This window comes from Branchiostoma floridae, chromosome 13, assembly GCF_000003815.2.
Source record: "Branchiostoma floridae strain S238N-H82 chromosome 13, Bfl_VNyyK, whole genome shotgun sequence".
NCBI classification, from domain to species: domain Eukaryota; kingdom Metazoa; phylum Chordata; class Leptocardii; order Amphioxiformes; family Branchiostomatidae; genus Branchiostoma; species Branchiostoma floridae.
In genome coordinates, this window is record NC_049991.1 from 5,419,360 (window position 1) to 5,446,864 (window position 27,505).

Here is a 27,505-nt window from a genome sequence, read left to right on the forward strand (position 1 = left end):
CCACAGCACTCAACAGGGAAGTAGACCTAAGTCTCACCGTTCCAAAATCATATCCAGTTGCTTGAGTAATTGCTATATGGCGTTATCTTATTAATAGCTCATATCCTGTTGTTTGAGTTACAGGAGCTGGCAGTTGTCGCAGGAAGGGGGGAGGGTGGAGGGGGGGGGGAGGCGCTAAATCAAGTTCCGGAAACTTTCCACAACACTCAACAGGGAAGTAGACCTGAGTCTCACCGTTCCAAAATCATATCCAGTTGCTTGAGTAATTGCTATATGGCGTTATCTTATTAATAGCTCCTATCCTGTTGTTTGAGTTACAGGATCTGAACCAAGTTCCGGAAACTTTCCACAGCACAGGGAAGTAGACCTAAGTCTCACCGTCCAAAAACATATCCAGTTACTTGAGTAATTGCTATTTGGCATCTAATTACCAGGATGTCTAACCTTCATTGACGAAAGTTAATCGACTATTTTTTCGTCGTACACGGCTAACAGACCCAATTCCCGCGAACACGTGACTTTACATACACGAGGGCCTCAGGCGTCTTTTAGAGCGCATGCGTGATATCGCGATTTTTTGTTTCACGGTGGTTTTATGCATGGTTTTTACGATGTCTTCTTCACCACGAAGTTCAAGTCACCACGAATATTTTCCTGTCTTCTACTCCCCTCCCCATTGTGTAAACACTACGTACTGTACACTGTCGTGTTATCATATATTGGAGGCCCCTGTTACGTAGCCTCCTTCACCGGCGTCTCTGGGAAGCTTGGCAAATTTTTTTGGGGGGAGGGGGGCGGTAGGTCGATTCGCGATTTTTAACGGGGAATATTATGCCGGGAAAGGAATATATGCCGGGAAAGGAATATACACCGGAAAGCTTGTACGGGCTAGGCGAAATTGGCTTCCCAGTACTGGGAAAAAGGCAACAGTACCTCTTTGATAAAAGCTGGGATAAGTTTAATTGCCAACACTGAGGTATTCCGATAGCAGATAAGGTACTGTAATACGTTCTATAGATTAGAGACAGTTGATCATGCCAGCACTCTTAAAGTAAGGCCACGCTATCTTAATTGTATGGATGACATTTGCGCGCTTTGAATTTTGCCCCAGGCCCCAGTAACGACAAAAAACATACGGGCTCGAATCATGTAGCAGCTGCCACTCTTCAAGACTTGTTTTGTACCATACATGTACATATACAAAATGTGTATAGACATTAAGACTTTAAAATGACGTAAATTGTTGTATAACCTGGTGTCGTCTTACAGTGAAGAGGTACGTCAATACCTTTTAGATCTTGTAGTGACGTCCTTTCTGTGATTGTCGGGCCGTTCTCTGATCATTTGATATGGTCGGGCATATCACCGCAGGGGGAACCTCCAAGACGTCAATTAAATTCCCCATCCACGTCACAACGTCAAAATGCACGTGAGAACAACGCATGTGGCAGGGTTATGCGGGTGTCTCACTGAACTGTGGTTGCGTCCCTGCGTTCTAAATTGCTGTTCTGTTACCCTTGGATTTATGCTGGGAATATCGTGTAAGCAAGCGTACAAGTATGACTGAAAATACAACAACACACAGAAAGGGTAAAAAGATCCGTTTCTTTAATGATGGAATTCGTTATCAAATAGCTAGGCCACAGCAACGCCGCCGCAGCTTAAAAGAGATAACCGCTTTGGAGTCTATACTCCCGGATTATTTTTTGGCCCGGCTGGACCCCGGGTTGAATTTAAGTCGGACTTAGAATAAGCCCGGGCCCGGTAACACATAGACGCCGTAACCTACCCGTAGGGAACACCTAGGGGTACCCCCGGTATCCGGCAGTCCACCGGGACAAATGTGTGGTTTCGGGGCCCGACCGTGGCTACATCCCTGACGGGCACCGGTGCGATTGGGACCTAAGTCATAGAGTGCTATTAACGATGCACTTCATAGTCAGGTAATTTTTCTCCAAATCACGTTCTACCCCATACACACGGCTTATCATTGCAGAAAGCATGGGCGGGGGCATGGCCTGTCATATTATGTGAGAATGCACAATGCCTTAAGGTGATATCTCACAGCACTTGGGACACTGGTGTGGCACTGCGGGGTTCAAAAGATTACTCAACGATTTTCAGAAATAAAGAGCTTTGTGTATTTTGTTTTCTTCTAAGTCATACTTTTACGTATTACGCAAGTTATAAAATCGGCAAAAATAACACAACAGTGCCGCAGTGAACAAAGTGCCACGACTGTGTCCCAAGTGCCAACAATTATATAATCCTTAACAGTGACCTCATAGCGGATCAAGGACTTGACAAGACAAACATTCATTCATTAGTTTGGCTATTCAAGACTGACGCCCAGTACTTACAAACTTGCCTGTGGCTATTTCAAATAGCAAGCCCTGCTGACAAAGAAAATATCAACACATTTCAAAATGAATTGAGGCTTTGAGATGCATTGTCATAATAACAATTGATATCAATATTCTTCGTACGTACATGATGACGAAAATTGATGCGCGATGCGAATGCCAGCCATATCATCAAGATAGTGAGGCTGTATTTGGACACACCGATAAAAATGCCATTCTATATATTTCAGAATATAATTTTATCAGGTTTGGTATAATATAGGATATACTAGGAGAATTTTCTTACACAACCAATTTATACGCACTTTGCTTACGTTTCGATGTCTCTCAGACATCTTCCTTAGTTCTGACTAGCATGCACAAAAAAGAAGAAGAAAAGAAACGGACCATATTGACAGGAACATGTGTAATCGACTGGGAGGGGGCAAGATCATAGACAGGGAAGACAGCAGGCGGATCCAGTAGATTAAGAGAACGGTCTGGTGATGAACCGAGGCGAGGGGGATATAAACTTAGCCACGTTTGGGATTGTGTTTTCGCCGTAAAAGCGCTAGCGCCACCAACGTTAGCTACATATACCAGCGAGAAGCAGCACTCACGTTTGAAGATCTAAGGAAAGTATGAAAGACATCGAAACGTTAGCAAAGGGAGTTTGTGTCAAAGAGTTCTCCTTCATCTAATATACTGATATAAGGACCCAAGTTACCGGTAAACAGTAGACAGAAATAGATAGTTTGGGGTTCAAAAGATAATTAGAAAAGGGTCCGGAAGAAGGAAGAAGCGACGCCGACACAAATGAGCCTATGATGTTCAGATCATTGCAGACATCCTCTGAGCTGACATGTGATCTAAGCTTTGCTCCTAAGCATGGCCGTCTAAAAAAAATAAGACGAAAACTCCCTTTCGAGTTCGCTACGGCTAATGGTGCTGAACTAACCAGACAAATCGTCGGTGCACATCTTAGTGCAATCATGGAAAAGGTTTTGGTGTCTTTCATGTCATTAAAGTATAAGGGATGCTGGCTAACGAAGCAGAGAGGACCGTCTACAGACGACTGCTCAATAAGATAGGCGGGGACCGTTGAGAAGGCGTAATTAGCCTTCGGTTATCAGGAGTGCAGCAGATCAGAGCTGGGGCGGTGTGGAAGGCTGGAGGAGTTGAGCGTTTAGGGGATCCCTAGATTGGCTGTCGGTGTGGTGACGTCAGGAGTGACAACGATAATCTCCAGAAGTTGAGCGTTTAAGCGATCTCTGGATTGGATAAATGACATTGGTGTGTGTCTGCATGTTGAAAGCAATACACACACACACACACACACACACACACACACACACACACACACACACACACACACACACACAGACAAACACACATGCACACACTAAAAAAACACACACACACTAATTTCTTTGGCATGTTATGTGTTTATATTTGTCCAATTTCTACTATTTTTCCCACACGCTGTGGACCGTGGTAGAGGTTCAGAATTCCACTGGACTGGACCTCCTATGAACTTGATTATATATGCACGTGTAAACTCCACATTACAAAGTCACAGTCTACATGGACAGTGCGCGGACAGAATCACCATTGATAGTCAGACAAAACTACCTGAGGTCATTCGAAACAATCGTTATTGAGCCTTCTCTCCTGATTGACTTTACTCTTAAAATCTTAATGTCTCTAGCTCTCCTGAACACAATAAAGACGGCATCCCCCCGACTTCAAATCTTTACAGTAATCAAGACCAATAAAAGTATATTTGTTGCAGCGACCGAACACAGGAAGCTTACCATTCTAACCCCCGCGAGACAAATTGAGCTCTTGTACTCAAAACAACAGGAGCTAATTGACTTTATACCTCACAGCCTTGTCTTGACTTGGGTTTTTAGTGAACCATTTTATATTTGTCTTCACTTCATTAGCCTATCGATTTCGAGTTTTTGGTCTTAAATCTGGTAAATCCTTCAGCCACTAACGAATTACAGTGGATGCTATCTGCAAAAAATATTTGTGGACCGGACTTTGGACCAGATTATATTGGCCGGGGTTTACACGTTTTGGCGCTTACCGGTTCAAGTCCCAAATAAGGTAGAGTTCATAGTCATTTTTACCAACTTGAAGTTTCTACAAACAAACTAACAGAGTTTACACGAAGAAAGGATTTTGAAACGCCAGTGGGAGTCGGATATTCTACCAAATAGATGCCTTTTAGCAAATTGGACCATTGTTTTCAGCATCACCCATTCACAAGTTTTTATTAACAATTAGGTACAGGATCAGGTCCGTCCGGACCTGGACTTGATCCCCTGGAACTCAAATGGAAACAGCAATTAGATACAGACCATGCGAATCGGGAGATAGTTTGTATGATCCGCTGCATTTGATGATAGGACTCTCAAACATGACACATATATAACTGATAAAAAAAGGAATATAAATAGATATACATCGTCCAAATGAGGATCTAATTTGCATTAAGGTATCTCGGTTGGCTAAATTGGCATTTTGACCTTCCACTGTTTTCTTATTAATGAATTAAGAAAGAATGGAGCCATAACGAATGTTGATAGATAGGCATTAAAGAATTTTAAATCTGATTTTTTGGGGGCCAAATTGATGACGTAATCATTTTTATTGGCTCTGATATTATTTTTTTCTATGACAAAATACAGCACTTTGGTACATACCACTGTAATGAAACTTCGTTTTTCGTTGCATAATGATGAAAGCTACAAACGTAGTGTTGCGCAAACTGATATCTACTAATGATCTGTAGTAATTAGAAAATGTTTGTTTTCATCTAATTAAAAAAAATTAATTTTTAATAACTACAGATCGTTAGTAGATATCAGTTTGCGCAACACTACGTTTGTAGCTTTTATCATTATGCAACGAAAAACGAAGTTTCATTACAGTGGTATGTACCAAAGTGCTGTATTTTGTCATAGAAAAAAATAATATCAGAGCCAATAAGAATGATGACGTCATCAATTTGGCCCCCCAAAAATTAGATTTAGAATTCTTTAATGCCCATCTATCAACATTCGTTACGGCTCCATTCTTTCTTAATTCATTAATAAGAAAACAGTGAAAGGTCAAAATGCCAATTTAGCCAACCGAGATACCTTAAGGATAAGAAAATACCAAGTGATTCATAGTAAGAAATTATGCTAACTTCATTTGTAGTATTTCGCAGTTAAGTTAAGTTGAACATTAGAAATCAATAACTCAAATCAGGGCCTGATTTTCATAATTTATTAGCAAAGGCTACAATAGCCATCTTTGCTAAGATGAGTCTTTCGTAACTTGTTTTCGTCTTCACACCTAGAATCAAGATCCTTTTGATGGATAAGTCAAGACGTCTGACGTTTTAGCATATCGATAGTTAAAGAAGAATACAGCACCTTAGCCGCACTGCAAACACTATAACTCTTCACGGAGAATTGCGTCCTATGGACTCTTGAATTGTCTTTATGAAACTGCACTAGAAGTCAAATAACGTTTGGAGTCTTCCACGGCTTGTCGCAATGGACGTAAGCCACAGAAACGGAGACAGAGCGGTACACTGTCACTTGAGCGTATACGTACACTGCCAAAGTTGCGGAAACTAACCCTGCACTCTTGTTTGCTTTACTAGAAGTCACATAATGCTGGGAGTCTTCAATGCCCTAACTCAATACACGTAAGCCACAGAAACTGAGACAGAGCGGTACACTGTTATTTGAGCATACACACACACTATACAAAGTTGCGGAAACTAGCTCTGGGATCTTGTTTTCCTTTACTGGAAGTAACATAACACTGGGAGTCTTCCATGGCTTTGTCTGCCTGGACGTATTGAAGCCACAGAAACTGAGACAGAGCGGTACACTGTCATTTGAAGATATATAGAATCTATCTGATATATACACACACGCTGAACAAAGTTGCAGAGCAAGATCTTAGAGGCTCTTGTTTGCCTTACGAAAACTATACAATAAGTCACATAATGTTTGGAGACATCAATGGCTTGTCTCAATGCACGTAAGCCACAGAAACTGAGACAGAGCGGTACACTGTTATTTGAGCATACACACACACTATACAAAGTTGCGGAAACTAGCTCTGGGATCTTGCTTTCCTTTACTGGAAGTAACATAACACTGGGAGTCTTCCATGGCTTGTCTCTCTGGACGTAAGCCACAGAAAGTGAGACAGAGCGGCACGCTGTCATTTGAGCATACACACACACTGAACAAAGTTGCGGGAACTAGCCCTGGGCGCAAGCAAACTATTGTGGTAATTGGCAATTACCAAGCCTGGGGAACATTGTGGGTTAACCCTCAGCAGAAAGGGTAGCAGGCAAAAGCATATTTCTCAGCCCCTGAGCAATTCATTAGAGAGTCTCTTCGTGTAGGCCGACTCCCTCACCTTTGGAGAACTACTGTAAAGATGGAAATTTCCGCGGTGGTTTTCTGGTAGCGGTTTTCACGTGAGCCTTTTCACCGCGAAGATTTCGCATTTTACAGTAAAAAACTTTGCATGATACTTTCAATTCAACCGCGACCACACTTCATTTTAGCAATCCCGCGAAATTAAAATCCCGCGAATATATGCTCGATTACGGTATACGATTGATTGCATGCAGTGTATCACAAAGGTTCCAATCAAGAATCCTACCACCCCCGGGGGACAACGCATTTTTATACCACTTTCTCAAGATTAAATGTAACTCTACATGACGTTCTTTTTCACCTGTGGACTTCTGTACATTCACGATTGCAAAAGAAATGCGCACTATCGCAAAAGGACGTGTCTTCGGCAGCGTATTCTTCTACCCAGCGTTACCACGGAGGCCACCAGACAAGGATAAGTTGTGGGCTACCGAGAATAACGTCAGTGAAGAACCAGCTTTGACGTTAGGGTCGCTCTTCGGGGATCCAGTGGGCGAACGCCGAAGGTCATCGTATTTTTCATAGTGGGACATGTGTGCGTGTGTAGATTGCATTCAATGTCTGACACGTAACACGTCTCTTTTGAACACACTTGAACAACCTACCGCCAGACATACGTAGGGCTCCAAATATCTGACCTCCTTTAAGTTAACTCTAGAGACTCTTGAAATAAAAGAAATTACCAAAATGAAAGGACACTCTGAGCTTTTCCTCTACTATATGTTTTTGTACTATGTATATGTTATATATATATGTTGATAGATTTATCGATGTAATCTGCATGTCTCTTATATCTTATCTGACCCTTACCTCCGTCATGACCTCAATGAAACGCAGGCCGATTTCAGTTTCTCATGAATAAATGAAGGTTCAAACAAACAAAACATAGGGGGCATGCATGTACATGCGACAAGGAACAGTGATAAACATTACTGAAAAAAAAAGACTACTCGAATACTAGAGTCGGCTACATCTAGACAAGTCATTTTTTTTTGGAAGCAGAGGCAGACAAAGCCCCACTTTTGATTTATCTTCAATGTAATCCTTCACCTTTAGATCACTTTGATTTCGCTATGCTTTCAGAAGACTAGAGAGCCGGGCCATTACTTGGTAGGTGGTTGATTAGGTTTTTACAAAGCGTTTCGTGCACTTAACACACACGACGGATGACCAAGACATCACACGTAAAAACTAAAACGCGATGAAAAGAACTCTCTTAGCTCACATATTAGAGTTTGAATTAAATTGTCGAGGGGTGGTACACGTAGGACTGATTTTCCCTAGAAACAGAAACATTCTTTGTTTATATTTGGAGCTCCTAACCATGGTTAACAATCATGCGTAAAACGGCCATATATGAAAAAAAAACTGTTATATATGACAAGCGGCCTGTAGGCCGATTGAGCTTCTCGTAAATAGATAAAGGTTCAGACAAATCAAACAAATTCTCTCGATAGATATATTTTGGATTACTTTTAGCATAATTTATCTTGAATGTAGATGTATCTTGTTTGACTATAGCAGTGATTTCACTGCAAATGTTACCTTTATTGTATAGAATATCAGCCAAAATTTACACGTGGACATGAAAGCTTCAATTAGAACAGAAGAGAACAGAACAGTCGCAGAATGTTACGTTGTTGAAAAATTTAAAAAATGCATTGCTAAGCAAAACATTAATATTCTGTCATTATGTTGGGGTGTTTGTAGGGGTTTTCGATATGTTTTTCAGAATACTTGTTAATGAGGAACCCCCCAAACACTTACAGATTCATTAGTAATGTTCACACAACTCAAAGGTACTCAAAATAGTCTATCCAATATTCCTACAGTTTTAACACTACCAAAACCCCCAAAGCAAACATAAATGCATCCCTTTCTCTACCGTGTTAAAACACAGTACCAACCAACATCAAATCATTATCCGCCTAATTAACTTCAAAAAGCAACCAAGACATTGTTTTCCAGTTAAGTTGATATCTATCACCTGTATATCTTCTATTTTTAAAACCCAAAAAGACTTTTTTGGCGATATTTTTTTTAAATTAAAAACAACAACAACAATGGTACATTCGTCAACCACTAAAACTAGTGTTTGTACAGTCGAGTACTATTGCACATGGAGGGATAACATATACTGGTGTGTCTGGACGAATTACATGTGTAACTTAACATGCAGTACATGGGCAGTGGAACAGTCAGAAAAGACAAATACATTTGTAGTACATTTGTCAAAATACTGGGAAACCTTAAGGAATATGTACAGTCTGTTACTGCACTATGATCAAACATGGAGTAGTCTAATAATAGGTGGGGTTCATGCAAAAATATCAATAGTAAATTTGTACCCAAAAAGACTTATGACTTGTCTTCGGCTCAAGTCCATCTTAATGAATTATATCATAACTAAAAGCATCACCGTTTGAAGTTAAACACTTTTCAGTTACCCTTCGGACTTATTTTCTCAACTTAAAGTTCTTATAGCTACCTACGGTGATTTTGATTGGCTATTTAGATCAAAGAGACTTCAATGAGAACCCTGTTGCTGCCATAACGAAGATGAATTAGAGCCATGCGGCTTTGCAACGGCGTGCGTTTTTGGACATGCACACCGTGTCATCCCCCTACTATTCTCGATAAATCTGTTGGGGTCTTTTAGGTGCAACGGTTTAACACTTGACACCTGAAAGCTCCCTCATATTAGCTTAAACGTTGCATCCGGAATAACGAAATTAATACTTGACAACATGTCCGATCTGAGGTCGACCCTAGCATGTGAAAATCCGGCCCGCTACAAATCAACGGACTCCAGATGGCCAAGCAGCCGGGTTGCGTTGCAGCTTGCGCCACGGGGACATGCCATAAGCCATATTGCACTACCAATATCTACTTGAAAAACCATCATGGTTCACCTCAATTGAAAATTACGTCTTTTTTACCTTTGTTTGAATAGGAGCAGGACGTGCGTTAAGGGGGCATCTCACTGCACTTGGGGCACCGGTGCGGCACTGCCTGGTTCAAAAGATTACTCAACGGATTTAAGAGATAAAGAAGGAATTTCCTTTCGTTTTGTATACATTAGTTGTCTTCTAAGTCACGCTTTTACGTACTAGGCAATATCAGAATTATATCACAAAAAAATCGGCGACAAAAACACAACAGTGCCACAGTGAACGAACCCCGCAGTGACGCACCGGTGCTCCAAGTGCAGTGAGATATACCACCTTTACTTCTGTCTTTAAATGCATCGCATGCATGTCGGATACCCCCCCCCCCCCCAAAAAAAACGCGTCATTCAAAATGCTATAGAGACCATGGCCTTTCTTTGAATAACATAACAATTTGTGTCGGCTACATCTAGACAAGTCCTTTCTTTTGGAAGCACAAAGCACAACTTTATAATTAGATTGATCTTCAATGTAATTATTAACCTTTAATTCACTTTGATTTCGCTAAGCTTTCAGAAGACTAGAGAGCCGGGCCATTGATTGGTATACGTAGGTGGTTGATTAGGTTTTTTACAAAGCGTTTCGCGCACTAACCGAAATTTACAATTCTTTGTCATTGCCCGTATTATTTGTTTGATTTCTTCATGAGAAGCTCAAATCGGCCTACAGGCCGTTTTTATGTAACAGTCGGTTTCCTTGGCATATCACGCATGATTGTTATCCATGGTTAGGAGCTCCAAATATAAACAAACCTGAGTCAGTTTCTAGAAATAAATCAGTCCTACGTGTACCACCCATCGACAGTTCAATTGAAACTCTAATATGTGTACTGAGAGAGTCCTTTTCATTGCGTTGTAGTCTCCGTGTGATATCTTGGTCTCCCGTTGTGTGTGGCACACTGCAGCTGCAAATATTACTTCTCGGTTGGCTTAAGGCGGCCCAGGTCTGCATGAGAAAATGCAGGTATTGATTTCGGTAGCAATCATTTGTGATTCCGGACCGATAACTTTAGAACCTCTGGATGGATTGCGATTTCCTTTGCTATGGGGATAAAATGTGTGAGCCATTGTGCTATAGTACGCATCAGAAGTTTGCTGCTGTTTTGTGGTTCCTTTCAAACAAATATTTACACCCCTTTTCTTGATATAGAGTGATCTGGTCTTCCCTATCTGTCAACCTCCTTGGTGACAGCTGTGACATCTGTTTTGAATTTTCAGCAGCATGGGAGTGTGTGGACGGGAGGTTCCAGTGCTCTATTTCCAGAACAGAGGTTGGGGGTGGTTGCATGATGCTCAGGATTGACTTTGGGCCTCCTTGTGTTTGAACTTGAAACTGCAGGTAGTCTTCTGTGTGTTGAAGGTGCGTTTCCTGCGCTATATCTAAACTTGTGGTCGCGATGATATTTGGTACATGGGTTGATGGTGGTTGCCTGACACTCAGGTTTGATTTTGGGCTTCCTAATATTTGAACTTGATCATGACATGGCAGGTAGCCATTTGTGTGTGGAAGGGGCGTTTCCGGCGCTGTATCTCCAGAATGAAATGTGCGATCGCAATGATATTTTGGTACAATTGGGTTGATGGTGGTTGCCTGATGCTCAAGTTTGATATTTGTTTGAAATTTTGATTTTTGTTAACACTATACAACATATGTACCAAAACAAAACAAAATATTTCATGCAGGTTTGAGATTTCAGACTCTTGTTATATTATTTAGTAGCTACTACATGAACATGTTAACCCTGTGTCATGTTGACACTTTTTACCAATTGCCATTGCGTACTTAAGTTCTGAAAATAAGATAGAAATAGAATATAAATGGTATATGAAAACTGGACGACAGATACTAAATTAGGTGATGGATGATGTTAAGCTTCATACCAATGACTTCTCAATTTGGAACACAACAAATTTTATCACCAGTGCAACACCTGCGTCAGCGATCAAATATTTTCATCAAATATGATTTGATCAAATATACGTTTGTATGCAGGGCTAAGACGTTTCTTCACGCAGATAACGTAATAACACCAAGTGACCGTTTGACGCTATCTGACGTGCTGTGAGCTCTTATGACGAACACTCGTGCCCTAATATGGGCCGCCGTAATAAACCAAGTAGTCTACAGCACGTGTGCGGGAGGGATCGGTCAAAAATCAAACGACAGCCTTAACGGACAGTCGTAATCACAGACGTGTAGCTATGTATTTTGATTGCAAACATCGATCTAATGCTGGAAAGAGTGAGAATGTTTTTATTGCAGACATATATATTTGATGCTCAAAAGATTGGGGCATTTAACTTATCACAGACAACGCAGGTATTTAGATATATGTTTCATTGCAAAAATCGATTTCATGCTGGAAAGAGAGAGAGATTTTTTTTATTACAGACATATATATTTGATGCTCTATAGAGTGGGGAATTTTGTTTACGAGTATAACAGACAACGCAGATATGTAGATATATGTTTGATTGATTGATGAGACATTTTTTTCAGACACACACACACACACACACACACACACATATATATATATATATATATATACATATACATATATATATATATATATATATATATATATATATATATATATTCAAATGTGTGTCTGCAAAAAATGTCTCACTCTTTTGAAAGATGTTTGAAAGAGTGGGACATTTTTCTACATACACGTTAACTTTGTTATGTGGATTTGTACTTTTTTTTAAACAGCTGGTAAAGGTAAGTAACCCCACGCATAAAGGTGGACGGGCGTTACATCTTTACAAGTCAAGTCTAGAAGACTATTGGTCACTTTTCCCTAACCTCTTCTTAGAAAGATTCGACAAGAGAAGTCACCCTGATGACAGCTGTGAGTAAAAAAACACTTACGAGGAGGTATGACCCTGATGCCGACCAACAAACTCTGCCATTTGTTCGTCGGCATCAGGGTCATACCTCCTCGTAATTTATAGCTCGCTGACAACTCGGCCGAGCTAAATTCTTGATTTGTAAAGGGGGCTTAATGACATCACTAGGAGGGCTAGGGACTCACTTGTACATTCCGCCATATTTGGGGATTGTCCTGTAAATTCTGGGAAATCAAAGAAGAATGCAGCTTCTTAATCTTAGAAATCTGCACATAGATGGTTAGGAATAGAACCAATGCATTAGATCAGTACTAGTCCTCCAGCGAGGATAGCAGAGTAAAGATTGGAGGAAGTCCATAGAGTCCACTGCTGTTGAGCGAGGAAAAATACAGGTCCACGTCTTCAAAACTTCGCAAACTCATTTTAAAGTACGCCATTGAGATACTAGTAAATGCCACTACCACCACCGCCACCCCAGCCCCTTTTCTTCATCAGTAGCACAACCTAATGTCAATGCCTTCAAATAACATGTAAATAGATATACTTGATATGCCAAAAAGCAGTTACGCAAGCAACTGGATATGCTTTTTGACTTATCAGATTTTATCCAGCTTGAGTAAATGCATTTTGGTGTATCTTGTTACCTGGGTGTCAAGCCTGCATCGACACATACTTCATATGGTATGAAAAAGCTTCAAATGGAAAATGTAATGTCAGTTACCCGATATAGTTGATTGAATACATCATGAAAATGATATCAACGTTTTGAATCGATCCCGTCATTGCAACAGCGCAGCGAACGAATGTACCAAAAAAGGCAGCTCTTCCCTCTGGATTCCCATTGGTCCGTTCTAATTACCGGCGGCGCGCCATTGGCTGATGGAAATGGTCCATAACTCCGCACTCAGGTAGTACACTTACAGTTCTTACCCGGCTTCTTCAGACGAGTGCAGCCGCTCCAAAATGACGACCGATCCGAGCGTTGACTTCGTCATGGTCTTCAACGACACAACTAACGACACGCTGACAGCCGATCCTTACGGGCAACCTCAAGAGGTGTCCCGAGCGACGCTGTGGGTGCTCGCGGTGCTGATTCCCATAGCGATGCTGGTCATCCTGATCGGAAACACGCTGGTGGTAGTGGCCGTACTGAAGGTACGGGTGCTCCAGACCATACAGAACTACTACCTGGTGTCGTTAGCGGCCAGCGATCTGATGGTGGGCGGCCTCATCATGCCACTGGCCCTGATGAACGAGCTGATGGGGTACTGGTCCCTGGGCCGCATCATGTGTGACATCCACGTCACTCTGGACATCTTCGCCTGCACGGCCTCTATCCTTAACCTGTGTGCTATCGGACTGGACCGACACTACGCCATCACACAGGTAAAGAAGGCTTTTAACTTCTTTTCTAAATCCTATAATGTATGTAGTAGCCTGGATAGAAGATTGTTACCAGGGCCTAGCTACACAAAGCAGCTTCTTGGCTCTAGGGCTAAAATTCACCAAAGAAAGTTTTACCATGGAATTAGTAATAAAATGGTTTATTTGGTGCTCAGCATGTACAGATTGGCAGGGCGCTAACACTAGGCCCTGAATTGCTCTTGTACTTACATCTCGTTACCATAGCAAACTTAACGAGGACATTCAAGATCATTCACATTTGTCAAACGTAATAAAATATTTAAAATATGCCTATGTTGCATTGAGTGACAAAATCAACAGATAAGGTAAAAACAACGCAGTTTATGAGTTCAGTAGATGGACGATGTGCGGAATTGTGCTTTCTTATACCGCTTCGTTAGACCCTGGCTTGTAGGTCCTGGAAACAGTCTGGCTCCCAGGCTGGTAATGAACCATATTTTTATGCAGTCCTCGTAACTAAATGTCTATTCACCCTGTCTCTAGTGCTTTTGAACCTCTACAAACCAAAATTGCTCTGCTAACTTTCCATATTTTGACTGACATTCTGCAAGGTCATTTGTGAAGGAAAGCAACATCTTTCCCCTTATTGATATTCTGCTAGACGTGTGCTTGAGACGAGTATATTAGTGAAGGGCTTTTAGCGCAGCGCCTTGTGCACGGCATGTCAAGCTCACATGCCACACGCACGTCGGTCTAGCGCAACCTCAACGGACGGCGAAATGACGATACTTATCGGTCAAAGCATCACCGGTACCCGTTTGCGCGCACGTCGTGTATGAATCTGTACCGATAAGAAGAACACCCCAGTGCCGTGTATGGCATTCAGAAACGGTAGCGCAATCGATATGGCATATACGTTAAGTTTTGACAAGTTCAACCTTAGATATTCTGATTTTATACAAAACATACCATGTTAAGTGAGATCGCATGGCGCAGCGGCAGCGTGTTTGGCTCGGGACCGGGAGGTCTCGAGCTCGAATCCTACCGTATCACTGATCTTGTGCCCTTTCCTCGCTTTACTCGGGTTAAAATAAGTACCTAGCTTCGGCTAGGGCCGTCCATAGGATAGGACGTTAAATGGAGGTCCCGTGTTTAGGGAGAGCCACATGCACATCCTACTTATTAAGTCAATCCTTCCACAAAACGTGGTATGTCTGAAATAAATATATAAATAAATGTATTTCAATCAAGATCAAACTCCTCACACTCAATTGACTGGACCACCCCACACATAAATCCTTCAGTGTGAAATTTACAATTCCAAATATATATGAACTTGTTTGACTTAATTTTTTCTTCCATCTCGGATATTAAAACGCGACGTTGGATTTTGAAATGTGGTGGGGACAATGAAAATCGAACCCTACAGGAACATTAAAATGTAATCGCTGCGGCTTACATAAACTGCAAACATGATATGGTTGCCGAGCACGGTTATGGCACAAAAATTGTATTTCTGCTTCTACAAGTGTGCTCTCACTGCACTAGCGTTACGCTTGCGTCTCTGCGGGGTTCGAACGATACTCAACAAATTTCAGAGATAAAGAACGAATTTTCTTACTTTTTGTGTATTTTGTCGTCTTCTAAAATATATTTGTACGTATTACGCAATGTTTTTTAATTGAGAAAATAACAAAAGAGGGGACGCAGTGAACGAACCCCGAAGTGACGCACCGGTGCTCCAAGTGCAGTGAGAGTGCACCTTTACCGAATACGGTTATGGCACGACACTTGTATTTAAGCTTCTAAGTCAGAACCCGTGTGCATGCGAATTTGGAGCATTGCGTGTATGTATCCTAGTGATAAGAGTCAAGTTCTTATATATGTATATCAGTACCAGCATCCGAGTAGAACCGATTGAGAAACGCAGTGGGCCTTGGCTGTACACACATGTCATAGGAGCAATAGAACGAAAGCGTTACAGCCATGTTAGGAGGGGCGTTCAATAAGTAATAACTCTGACCCACTTCCAGTTGTCTGATCTAAATGAAATTTTGCACGTGTAATGATTTATATCTCTATAGTTTATGTTGCAAAAAAGAGCTCTGAACTAATTTCTGATTTACTGGTGTTTGAACTGAGTTAGGTGTGAAATGGACCAGGTGTGAAATGGAGCCAGTTGAGTGTCGTGCAGTGATCCGGTTTTTGTATTTGAAAGGACGCACACCAAAGGAGACTTTTGATGAAATGAAAGAAACTTTTGGTGATGATGCCCCATCATATAATCTTGTAAAACGCTGGCATCCTGAATTCAAACATGGCCGGAAGTCTGCGGAAACAGCTCCCAGACCTGGTCGTCCCTCTTCTGCCATTGATGAGGCATCTGTTGGAGGACCAACCTGGGGTGTCCTACAAAAACGGTGTCCAGAGCTGCATCAAACGATGGGAGAAATGCATAACTCTGGGTGGTTCCTATGAAGAGAAAGACTAATAACTGTGCCAAGTTTCATTAATCTCCTGCTATGGGAAATGAGTCAGAGTTATTACTTATTGAACGCCCCACGTATATCCATAGCTTTTTTTAAGCTGTAAGGGCAGTGGGTTGCCATCCTCCGTGTCTAGAGCACGGTATTGTAAGACAAATCCCGTCCCTGTCCTTACACTGCCTTTTACCTCCCAAGTCAGGTTCCCATTTTTACACCTGGGTGGAGTCAGGAAAGTCGTATAAAGTGAACTTTATTTCTTGCTTTTTGCCACCTATGGGCCATAGCAAATACAATAGTAATAAAACTGAGTGACATAATGTAACACAAATCATAAACACGACGAACATATCTGTTACTTAAACGTAAATCATATAAACCATAAGAAAAGTATCACCAGAAACACGGGATAACATAAAATTCTAAATCATAGATAAACACATAAATTCTAAATCATAAATAAACAAAAGCATAATATAACTTAAATGCAAACAACAATTAATTTAATTTAACTTGACCAATTTAAATCAAGGGAACAAATTGTACAAAATTTCAGATTAATGGTAAAAGAACAAATGATAATTATCAACATGGAAACACATCATCAAATAAATTATCACAGACGTAATGCAACTTAATCAATTTAAAAGCCACAGGACACATATTGTAACAAATAAAACAAACAAAACAAAACAAGGCATTGTTTGCAAAACATTAAGTGTTAATCAAAATGCACAACAGGGAAACACAGTTAAATAAAATCATAAGAAATTAATAATAACAATGATAATAATAATGCAACTTTAATTTCCAATACAAATCAATAAATCAAATGTAGTTGTAACCAAAAAGTAAATCAACCGTAAATCATAATGTGTTACATATCATCAAAACAAGGAATTACTTTATCACATAGGACATAAAGGGCAATCGAAATAAATGGCAAAGAAAAAATGTAACTAGACTCATAAATCAACAAAATCCACAACAGAGAACAGGGTTACGTGGACAAGGACGACGAATGTTGGACGTTAATGCATTGCTGTCTTAGAATAAAAGCCTTATATACAAACCTTCCTAGCTGTCTCGTTGTATTGACTGTTGGTCCTTTCATTAACTCTCTAAACTTGTTTGGGTCTGGTCTTTTAACGTAGAAACTGGGCAGATGTTCTTTTCTTAATGCATTAAAAAATGGACATTCCATGACAAAATGATACTCATCTTCTATCAGTCCTTCTTCACATAATTGACATAACCTTGCTTCTCTTCTAGTCTTATTGTGTCTACCTTTTTCTATGTTGAGTGCATGTGAGGAGCATCTTAATTGGGATAGGGCTTTCCTGTGGTTAAGAACATTAATAACATTGAGGTAACTTTCCACATTGAATCTATCTTTAACTGTGCAGTATGTTTGTAACCTAGCTGTGATTTCTATCTGATTGTTCCATGCTTGTATAGCCCCCCTTTTCACTCTTTTCTTGAATACATGAATACATTCTTCTATGTTGCCAACTCCCTGGTTGAACCATGCTTCTTGAAGACCATAAGCGAACAGCAATTGCTTTACCTGGCTTACCCATGATTTCCTGTTAACCTGATCAAGTTCATACATCAACCTGTAACACTTCTTTGTATATCTGTTGTTATCCATTTCTAACACTTTCAGCCAGAACTTAATGATTCTGCTATACCTAAGAACGTACAAGGGATGCCTGCCTAACTCTCCTCTTACTGCTATGTTGGGTGTGTTCTGCCCTACCCCAAGGTAGAATTTACAAAATTTATTGTGTACTATCTCCAACTGATTACCTGTATGGAAACCCCATATTTCACACCCATACATCAGAACTGGAAGTATCATGGTGTCGAACAATTTAAAAACTAATTCTGGTGATATAGCTCCAAATTTGTGAATTCTTTTCTTCAGTAAAAATGTAGCTTTTGATGCTTGAGCCGCTAGAGTTTCCTGCGCCTTAAACCACCTTCCACTGGAGGAAATTGTTATCCCCAAATATTTATATGAATTCACCACATCTACCTTTTTACCACAATAATACCACTTTTCGGTTCTTTTCAGTTTGCCACCATTCCGAAATACCATCACCTTTGTCTTAACCAAGTTTACTGTCAGTTGCCATTTTGAACAGTATGTATTTAAAGCATTTAGTACCCTTTGCAGCCCTATTACTGAGTCAGCACACAGGGCTAAATCATCTGCAAACATCAAACTTAATATTTCTACATCTCCCACTTGGATACCCCTGCATCCACTTTGTTTTAAGTGATCATCTAAATCTCTTATAAAAAATGCAAATAAGAAGGGAGAAAGAATACAACCCTGACGTACTCCCTTAGTGCAATTAAACATCCCACTTATCTCCTCATTAATTCTAACACATGATTTTACCTCTTCATACAGTGCTTGTACAAGCTTTACCATTTTGGTACTTAACCCCCCTTGTAGCAATTTTATCCATAAGTATGCTCTATTCACACTATCAAATGCCTTTGAAAAATCAACGAATGCACAATAAAAACGTCCCCGGGGTCTTGTAAGGTATTTATTTACTATAGAATTTAAGCAGAAGAGATTGTCTAAAACTCCGTACCCTTTTCTGAATCCCATTTGTGACTCAACCAGTTTTTCCCCTGATTCACCCCAATTGTTCAGTCTCTTTCCCAGGATTGTTAAGAATAATTTACCAAAAACTGACAATAACGTTATACTTCTATAGTTTTCTACCTCGTCCTTCCTCCCAGATTTAAATAACGGATTTATGATACCTACGGTCCATTGACGTGGAATGACCCCAAAATTAAAGCATTTGTTAAATAAGATTTTCAAGTATGGTAGTAAGACTGATATGCTTTCTTTGAAGAACTCTGGTAGAAGATTATCTATTCCTGATGCTTTGCCTGTTTTCAAGTTCTTGACACTATCTAATATTTCCTGTTCAGTTATTTCTTCATCTAAACTGTCGATAAATTGGTCTGAGTGGGACAACATGTTCTGAAGAAGTTCAGTAATGTTGATGCTTTCCTCCACTGTGTAATCCTCTCCACTCTCATTGTATAGCCCCTCAAAATAATTTGCAAACTCTTGTGCACCTATGTTACCCATACTATTTACTTTCTTTCCTTTAACTAACCTCCAAAACTCCTTTGGATCCCTCTGTACAGTTCTCAATTTAGTTCTCATGTTTTCCCTATGTGCTCTCCTTTTAGCCCTCACTAATGCTTTATATTCTAGTTTTGCTTGTTTAAAAATCTTCCAATTATTTTCACATTGAACCCGCCTGTATTTATGAAGACTTCTACTTAGAACTTTTTTTGCCTGTTTACAGTCCAAATCAAACCATTCTTCTTGATTGTTTGGTGTATTCACTCTTTGCCTTGGTTTTTGTCTCATGGGTGCAGCAGCCATCTCCAGCATTTCACCTATTTTTTCTACAGCAGCATCTAATTCATTCAGTTGAAGATTTAAATTTACTTGTTCTAGGAGAGCTTGTGCACTTTGTCCGTGTAATAAGTTCCTAAATTCTTCTGACCTATCCTCATACCACTTGTAACGAGTTGTATTATTTGCAGTATGTAAGTTGTCTTTAATCTGTGGTGAAACCCTATTTGTGTGTATCCTAGTAACCAGGGGCATATGATCAGATTCAGCTCTGGTTACTACTGAGAAGTCTGGGATGGAGTTAAGCATACTGTCTTTGATTAGTACATAATCAACAACACTTTTACCAGGGTTTCCATCCTTAGTCAGAATGTGGTCCCTTATACAGGTGTAGCTACCTACATTTTTATCCCCGTACAGTCTTCCATTAGCAATTCTTAAATTTGCTGTCTTGCATAGATTTATCAGACTGTAACCAAATCCATTAATGCACTTATCTTGAGAAAACCTTGGGGGAGGAGCTATGTCGACCAAGTAATCATGTGGAAGGGGTACAAATTTGTCATCATCCTTTCCTTCTACCACATAATCACTTAGAGTTCCTGTTCGAGCATTAAAGTCTCCCATTATCACATACTCACAATTTTCCATGTCTGATATGTATTGGGACAATTCTGATTCCACTATCTGAAAAATATCTTCAGTGTTGTGTATAGGCGAATTTTCAGGTGAGACATAAACAATACCAAGTATCAGATTAGCTTCCCATCTAAAAAAGTCTTTGTCAAGGGAGCACCAAATAACATTTTTAGATTGGCTTGATAGTCTTTTGACACCTTTGTTAAGTTCTTCTCGAATAAAAAGAGCCAATCCTCCAGAATTTCTTATAGCAGATTTCTTCTTACTTCTATTACTGGTGTAAACTACATACCCTTCCAGGGGAACGTCGTCCTTGTCTTGTGTCCACGTCTCTTGCAATCCAATTATATCATGTTGTTTTAGGAAGTTAATGAAGTCGGGATCCTCTCGCTTTGACAACAAACCATTTACATTCCATGACATTATTGACATTGTGTTTCTTTCATTACAGTGTTTGCAGGCATTTTCCTCATTGCCAAAGACTCATACAAGATTACAATATTTTGACTTATGCCCATATTGACCACAAGTGAAACACTGAATTCTGTGTCTACATATATTGACATTGTGACCATTAATACCACACACTTGGCATTTCTGCATGCTTTGTTTAATCTCTCTGTAGTGTTTATTTCCCTGTGTCTTACAGTCAGGATCACATAAATCTAGACCTGTTTTGTCCATGATAGACCGGGCCCAAGTTTCGGTGCCTTTCTTACTCACATGTAGTCCGTCTTTGCTAAACATGCTGGTATCTATCAAACCTTCTACCATGAATATGTTTGTGCAGTCCACATACCTGGCGCCTTCAAGATGGCTCACCAGACGTTCTAGAAGGTTGTTTACCTGCATTGCCATATCATTTTTCATCTTGCAATCTCCCCTGGGTAGCAGACTTGTGAACACTACCTCACATCCTGGCTGATATTTCCTGACTTCTTCATACACATTTCTAAACTTGGTCTCTATTTCTTCCAGAGAGTCCCTACCAACATTGTTCGTCCCAGCATGTATAATCACCTGCTTTACTTCAGTTCCCACAGATAACAAAACCGATAACTTTGATTCCACAGTTTCGATTTTAGCACCTGGGAATGCTGAGACTACTAGCTGACTACCTGTTCCGTACCTTTCCCTCATGCCTGTATCTGTGTTCAAGTAGCTACGTATTCGACTTACATTGGAGTCACCAATCAGCAGGGACCTTCCCTCAGTTCTTTGCGGAGTTTCCTGCACTACTGTAGTCCTTACTGTTATACTCTCACCAGGTGGACTATCTTCCTCATGTCTGCCTCCGTTGCTGAGTTGTCCACTATCAGTACTAGCTTCTCTTAATGATGCATTCTCCTCCTGCAATCTTCTCATCTCGGATGATTCAGTACTTCTTGTATGCTTGGGTGCATTGCTGTACAGACTCTCCTGTATTGAGGCTAGGGAGGTCATGTTTTTCTTTAACTCCCCTGTTACTGATTCATCTCTGGTTTGTTTTGTGGCATCTGTAACCTGTGAACTAGGAGATGGGCAGAGCTCAATACCTTTATCTGCACTTCTATCGTGCCCTGCTCCAGAAATTACAGATAACGTTGAGCCTTGTTCTATGTTGTCAACCTCACTTTCAGGGGTCAAGGGGAGCTTCTGCATCTCCTCCTGTTCTGCTGGAGTATTAGAACTAAAACAAGATAAACATACGCATCGGTTGCTTTCTTCTGTTGAAATTGTCTTGTTGCACATCTGACAGCAAGCACATGTAGGCTGGGTGTTTGTACTGTCCCTAAGATTCCGCAGCCTTATCATCATCTGTTCATGGTCTCTTTCGTCTTCTGCCTGTTCTCTGGCCCATGCATCATTCAGATCATCTAACTCATCATATTCTTTCTCCATGTGTTTAAGCAGTACCTCTGCCATGTCACTTTTAGCTTTCAACACATTATCAGACTTATCTATTCCTCTTCTGCCTAGTTCTACACGGAGTTCAGATAGTTTCAACTTTGGAACCAGAGCCAGGGCTACTTCTCTGATGAATCCGCACACTTTGGCCTGACTCCCCATTGCTGAGGTCTCTACACAACACAATTTATAAATTGGAAAAGGCCACCTTAATGTGTCGGTCTCCTAGCGAAGATTCGGCTTGGGGCGTCTTCCCGCCAAGGCCCCCTAGGTGCTCCGGCGATGCTCCCGTAACCTGCAAAGCAATGGGATACTTTGCCAGTATCATAAAATTCTGCAACAATATCAGGGTATGCTCATTGTTGTTTCCTCCAACAACAGTATCAACACCAATTACTAGCTACCCACCGGCATGGGCCCTTTATCAGGGCCCGTTGAGTGTGCCACGTCTGAGTCGGTGGGGAGGGGGGCGACCTACGCCACTTCTTCCGGTTGGCTTTTCCGGGTCGTTCTGTTTGTCTCCTGAGCTCAGCGTCGCCCCGAGTCTTCTCTAGGACCTTGCAATCCTCTCACAAACAGTAACAGTCTTCTGGCGCTAATACCGAGTCAAAGAATTACACTTTTCTCGAGAACGTCTCGAGTCGTATAAAGTGGCACATGTAATACCCCCAATCCTTGTACAATCTGAGCGGTTTGCTCTGACTGTTCGCTGTACATAGTCATCTATGTTTGGGATGGTTACGGGTATCAATTCCTGTTTTGGGTCACAGCACTCAGTGGCGCATCCCTACTCTTGTTGAAATATCATTCAAATTGTTGCCTGTTTGTTTGTTTAAATTTATTTGTTTTGTGACGGCTTGTTTCCTATTCAGACAGCTTCGACTGTGTCTATTTCTTGTTTGTTGTTTTTTGCAATCTTTATTATTTAAGCGGCACTATATACGTACACAAAGGTGGCCACCACATATATAATTGTAAATTGAAGAAAAAAAAGAAAATCCAAAGACGAATGAATTGTCCCATGTATTCAAAACAGCAACAGCCCACCTTGTACTCACTATAGATACAAATACACAAAATTCAAAACAATCATTCAGTAAACCACATTTCGTTGAGAGAAATTTAAGTGATATATGAATTTTTCTGTTTTTATTACGGTTTCTTCTTATCTTTGTGCTACGTTGTGTCAATGCTGTAGAAGAGGTAAACAAGATTTCAAAGCAGGCAGCCTCAAAGAGTACTGGCGATTTTCAAAGAACAAAACTGTATCCGTTCTAATCATGATATGTAATCACGCACCGTCTTTCATGCTATTTATCATTGCATGCCTTGTAAAGCTTCGCATTTATTAGGCATTGAAACGCTTGATGAGAACACAGAACTCTACATCACTCACACGTGTGTCTTTCCTCGTTTTAAGTCCGGCGGCGTTGTTTGAATGGCCTTGAATGATTGAATCCAGACGAATACCCATCACATGTTGTGTCCTTGATGAGCACACGTGCGTGGTGGCAATTCTAAAAGCAATTACGCCTAACGTACTTATGTTCTTTATTTTTGATGGTTTCAAACGAAACAGAATTATCTAAAATATATATAAATTCAGTGACAACGTTGCGATTTCCAGCAACCTGCATATGCGTTTCACGTTTCTATAATCGCAGGGGAAATTGGTACAAATTTGCAGATTTTGCCCAATTTCCTAGCGCAATTTGACGCAAATCGAACACTTAACTGAACTCCATGCCCTCGTAGCTAGGAATATTTTCTTCAATCCACGAAGTCTCTCACGGTAAGGGCATGTTGATTTTATTGTAAGGATGACATCCGCGCTCATCAACTTTTGGCCGTCTCCAACGAAACAAGTGCTTTTGAAAAAAGCTGTGTCTTGGCTTGTAGTAGAGATAATTTGCTTGTCTGCTAAATACGTCTGCAGTATATTGTCCTTTACAAAGTGTTGTTTCCAAGCTGCCTATAATTGGGCAGGTATCATCAACTGATAGGTAAGATAGAGTAGGTGGTAGAGATGGTTTTGAAAAAAAGTTTCCAACCATACTGTTAATAGTACAAAGCACTGTTGTAAATAAAATGAGTACATTTATGCCGTAGATTGCAAAAATATCAGAAAACGGGTACCAATGTCATATAGTTATTTTAAAAAAATAGCCATTTCAAAGGTCAAAGATGAAGATATGACAGAACCAAAAATGAAGACTATTATTTGGTATACCATACTCTGTGTGCTAAGTCATTTGTTAGATAAACCTTTCTGGCCACTTAAATTTCTGAAGGCATCTTTTTGGCCAAATGTTTTTAATTCCCTTGCTCGCATCAGTTTTGGGAATTCCCATAGGATGTCATCCATATGATCAAATCAACATGGCCTAATGATAAAGCGCAAATGTTTATTTGATAATTGTGTTTTATTTTCAACAGGCGGTGAAGTACACGGCGACCAAGACCACAAAGCATGCCATAGGGGGTATCGCCATGGTGTGGACCGCGTCTACTATCATCTGTCTACCGCCTCTTCTGGGCTGGGGGACCGATAGCTTCCACCCGGGCCTCTACCCTCGCTGCGACTACACCGACAATTTCATCTACGTCCTCTACTCCACCGTGGGATCCTTCTTCGGGCCCCTTCCCATCATGCTCGTGGTCTACACGCGGATCTTCATCGCCGCAAGGTCCCGGATCAGGAAACTGCGCAAGCGCAGTGGCATCCGCCGCTCTACTAGCATCACTACCGCAAACTTGCACCGTTTGGAGGCACCCGAGGGGAAAAACGCGCAGACAAGAAGTAAGGAAGGAAAGGGAAAGGAGATCAAGATGAAAGCGGGAATCTCGTCGTGCCCTCTTACAGCTGAAACAATCAATGAAGACACGCCCCCTACCACACCAGGTGTTTTGATACGTCCGGAGAAGTTAACGGCTGTCTACTCGAAACACGCCCTCAACAACAGCAGGCCGAAACAAGCCCACAAGAACGGGACAAGCTCGCATCACGCACCGCAAGTGTTCAACGAGAAACCCACGGATTTTCACAGAAGCGCACCACTTACGGACGTAGAGGCAGTCAGCTTGAACGTCGTACCACGGGAAGACCCGGTCCTCAAGGAAGCCAAGGAACGTCGCTGGAAAATGATGCAGGCCAAAGAGCGCCGCCTAACGATTGTCATCTGTATCGTCACCGGCGCCTTCGTCACTTGCTGGAGTCCGTTCTTCGTGGCTTACGTGGTGAGAACGGTTCACGAGTCTTTGGTGTCCCCCGCGCTATTCAGAGGCTTTGTGTGGCTGGGATACTGCAACAGTGCGCTCAACCCCATCATATACACACTGCTCAACACGGACTTCAGACAGGCTTTTCAACAAGTGTTGATCAGGAAGTTTAGCGCACCGTTTCGCGGCGGTAACAACTAGTTTCCATTCACTGTTCAACTGGACTGTTGAAGCCTTGCAGCACTGTACCAACGGGCCACCGTACTTAGACAGACACATGCATATACACGTGATAACTACTGTGTAGACAGGCCTTTAAAGTAAACAAGTGTTGATCAGGACGTTTAGCGCACAGTTTCGCGGCGGTAACAACTAGTTTCCATTCACTGGTCATCTGGACTGTTGAAGCCTTACAGCACTGTACCAACCGGCCACCGTACTTTAACAGACACATGCATATACATGTGATAACTGCTATGTAGACAGGCCTTTAAACAAGTGTTGATCAGGACGTTTAGCACACAGTTTCGCGGCGGTAACAACTAGTTTCCATTTACTGTTCAACTGGACTGTTGAAGCCTTGTAGCAGTGTACCACCGGGCCACCGTACTTCAACAAAGTACAGACACATGTTACCTGTCGACACATGTATATGCTGCATATACATGTGTCGACAGGTAACAGCTAAGTTCCATTCACTGTTCAACAGGGTTGGTGAAGCCTTGTAGCATTGTACTACCCGACCACCGTACTTCAACAGACACATGCATGTCCTTCATGTACATACATAGCTACGCTAGTAGTACACTGTGTAGACTGGCATCATTTGAAAACTGTATGTCACTATATCAACACTGGGTTTTCCTCTATAGATCTACAGCTCATATCTAGATGAAAGTTAGACATTCAGGTAATAATCAAGATACCAAAATAATACCAAAAAGCAGTTACTCGAGCAAACTGGATCATATCCATTCACTGCTCAACAGCTTCAAAGTCGTTCTACAGCAACAACTTCTTTCTCCGGACAGCCAAAAACTTTGGTACTCTCTTAAAGACAATTGTTTCCCTTCTGAATACAATCTTCAAGCCTTCAATACCAATGTTCATTGCTGTCTCTTTTCATGCCAATTTTCAACACCTATCAATTTAGTTCATTTCCTAGTCATAGAAGTGGTCAAATGGCATTGCTCTGAACGAATTCGAACCCGTTAAAATGTTGTCTGTATGTTCTTGGCCTAAAAACATTTGTCTGAACATTGACACGTGCTAGTGAGTCAACTTCCGTTTATTCCTTGTATGACATTTGCATTCCACGCAATGATACTTGCATTGCTACAATACTATGTATTAAGGGTTATTGCAATTTGACTTAAATGGTTATGCGCAGTACTGTTAGTGTAACTTTTGCACTTATGTCAGTTTTATGTAGTGATTGCACTTCATGGTAATCTTAACGATTTGCAGTTGTTAAATATGATATTGCAGTCTATGCTGTACTTATTGCACTTTTTTCCACGGTAGTTCAGTCATATTACTGTGCTTCATTTTTGATATTTTGTGCAGCAAGTATTGTAGATTTGTACTTCAGTTATTGTGTAGATATTTGCAGTTTTTCACATATTGCATCGTTTTTTTCTTGCGTACGTATTGCAGTTTTGCACTAGAGTTCTTGCAGTATTGTTTTGTCACTGGCGAAGAAGTAAATGATTTGGAACGTGGTTTGAATATGCTGTCAGTAGAAGGAACATTAAATAAAATACAGCTTGCAACCATTCAATCGTATTTTGGTTTATACATACGTGTATCATCAGTAAGACATAATGCATTCACACAGTGCCTTATACTCTTTAGAGAGCGAGTCTTAATATAAAGATGTGGGGGTGGGTACTTCTGATCTGATGGCAGTTTAAAGA

General features: G+C 40.9%; 1 protein-coding gene across 1 annotated transcript; it reads left to right on the forward strand.

Moving 5' to 3' along the window:
• The first annotated feature begins 13,440 nt into the window (after nucleotides 1-13,440).
• On the forward strand, nucleotides 13,441-27,489 carry LOC118429167 (5-hydroxytryptamine receptor 1D-like). Its single transcript, XM_035839610.1, has 2 exons — nucleotides 13,441-13,985; nucleotides 24,807-27,489. Exons 1-2 carry the CDS (start codon nucleotides 13,563-13,565, stop codon nucleotides 25,788-25,790), a joined length of 1,407 nt encoding a protein of 468 aa, XP_035695503.1. The 5' UTR covers nucleotides 13,441-13,562; the 3' UTR covers nucleotides 25,791-27,489.
• Nucleotides 27,490-27,505: the final 16 nt, after the last annotated feature.

What these genes read in the sequence shown, in the direction of transcription:
- LOC118429167 (XM_035839610.1), top strand. Translation starts at nt 13,563, where the DNA reads ATGACGACCGATCCGAGCGTTGACTTCGTCATGGTCTTCAACGACACA. An exon ending in GACACTACGCCATCACACAG is followed by an intron (nt 13,986 to 24,806) that starts GTAAAGAAGGCT and finishes TATTTTCAACAG; the next exon opens with GCGGTGAAGTACACGGCGAC.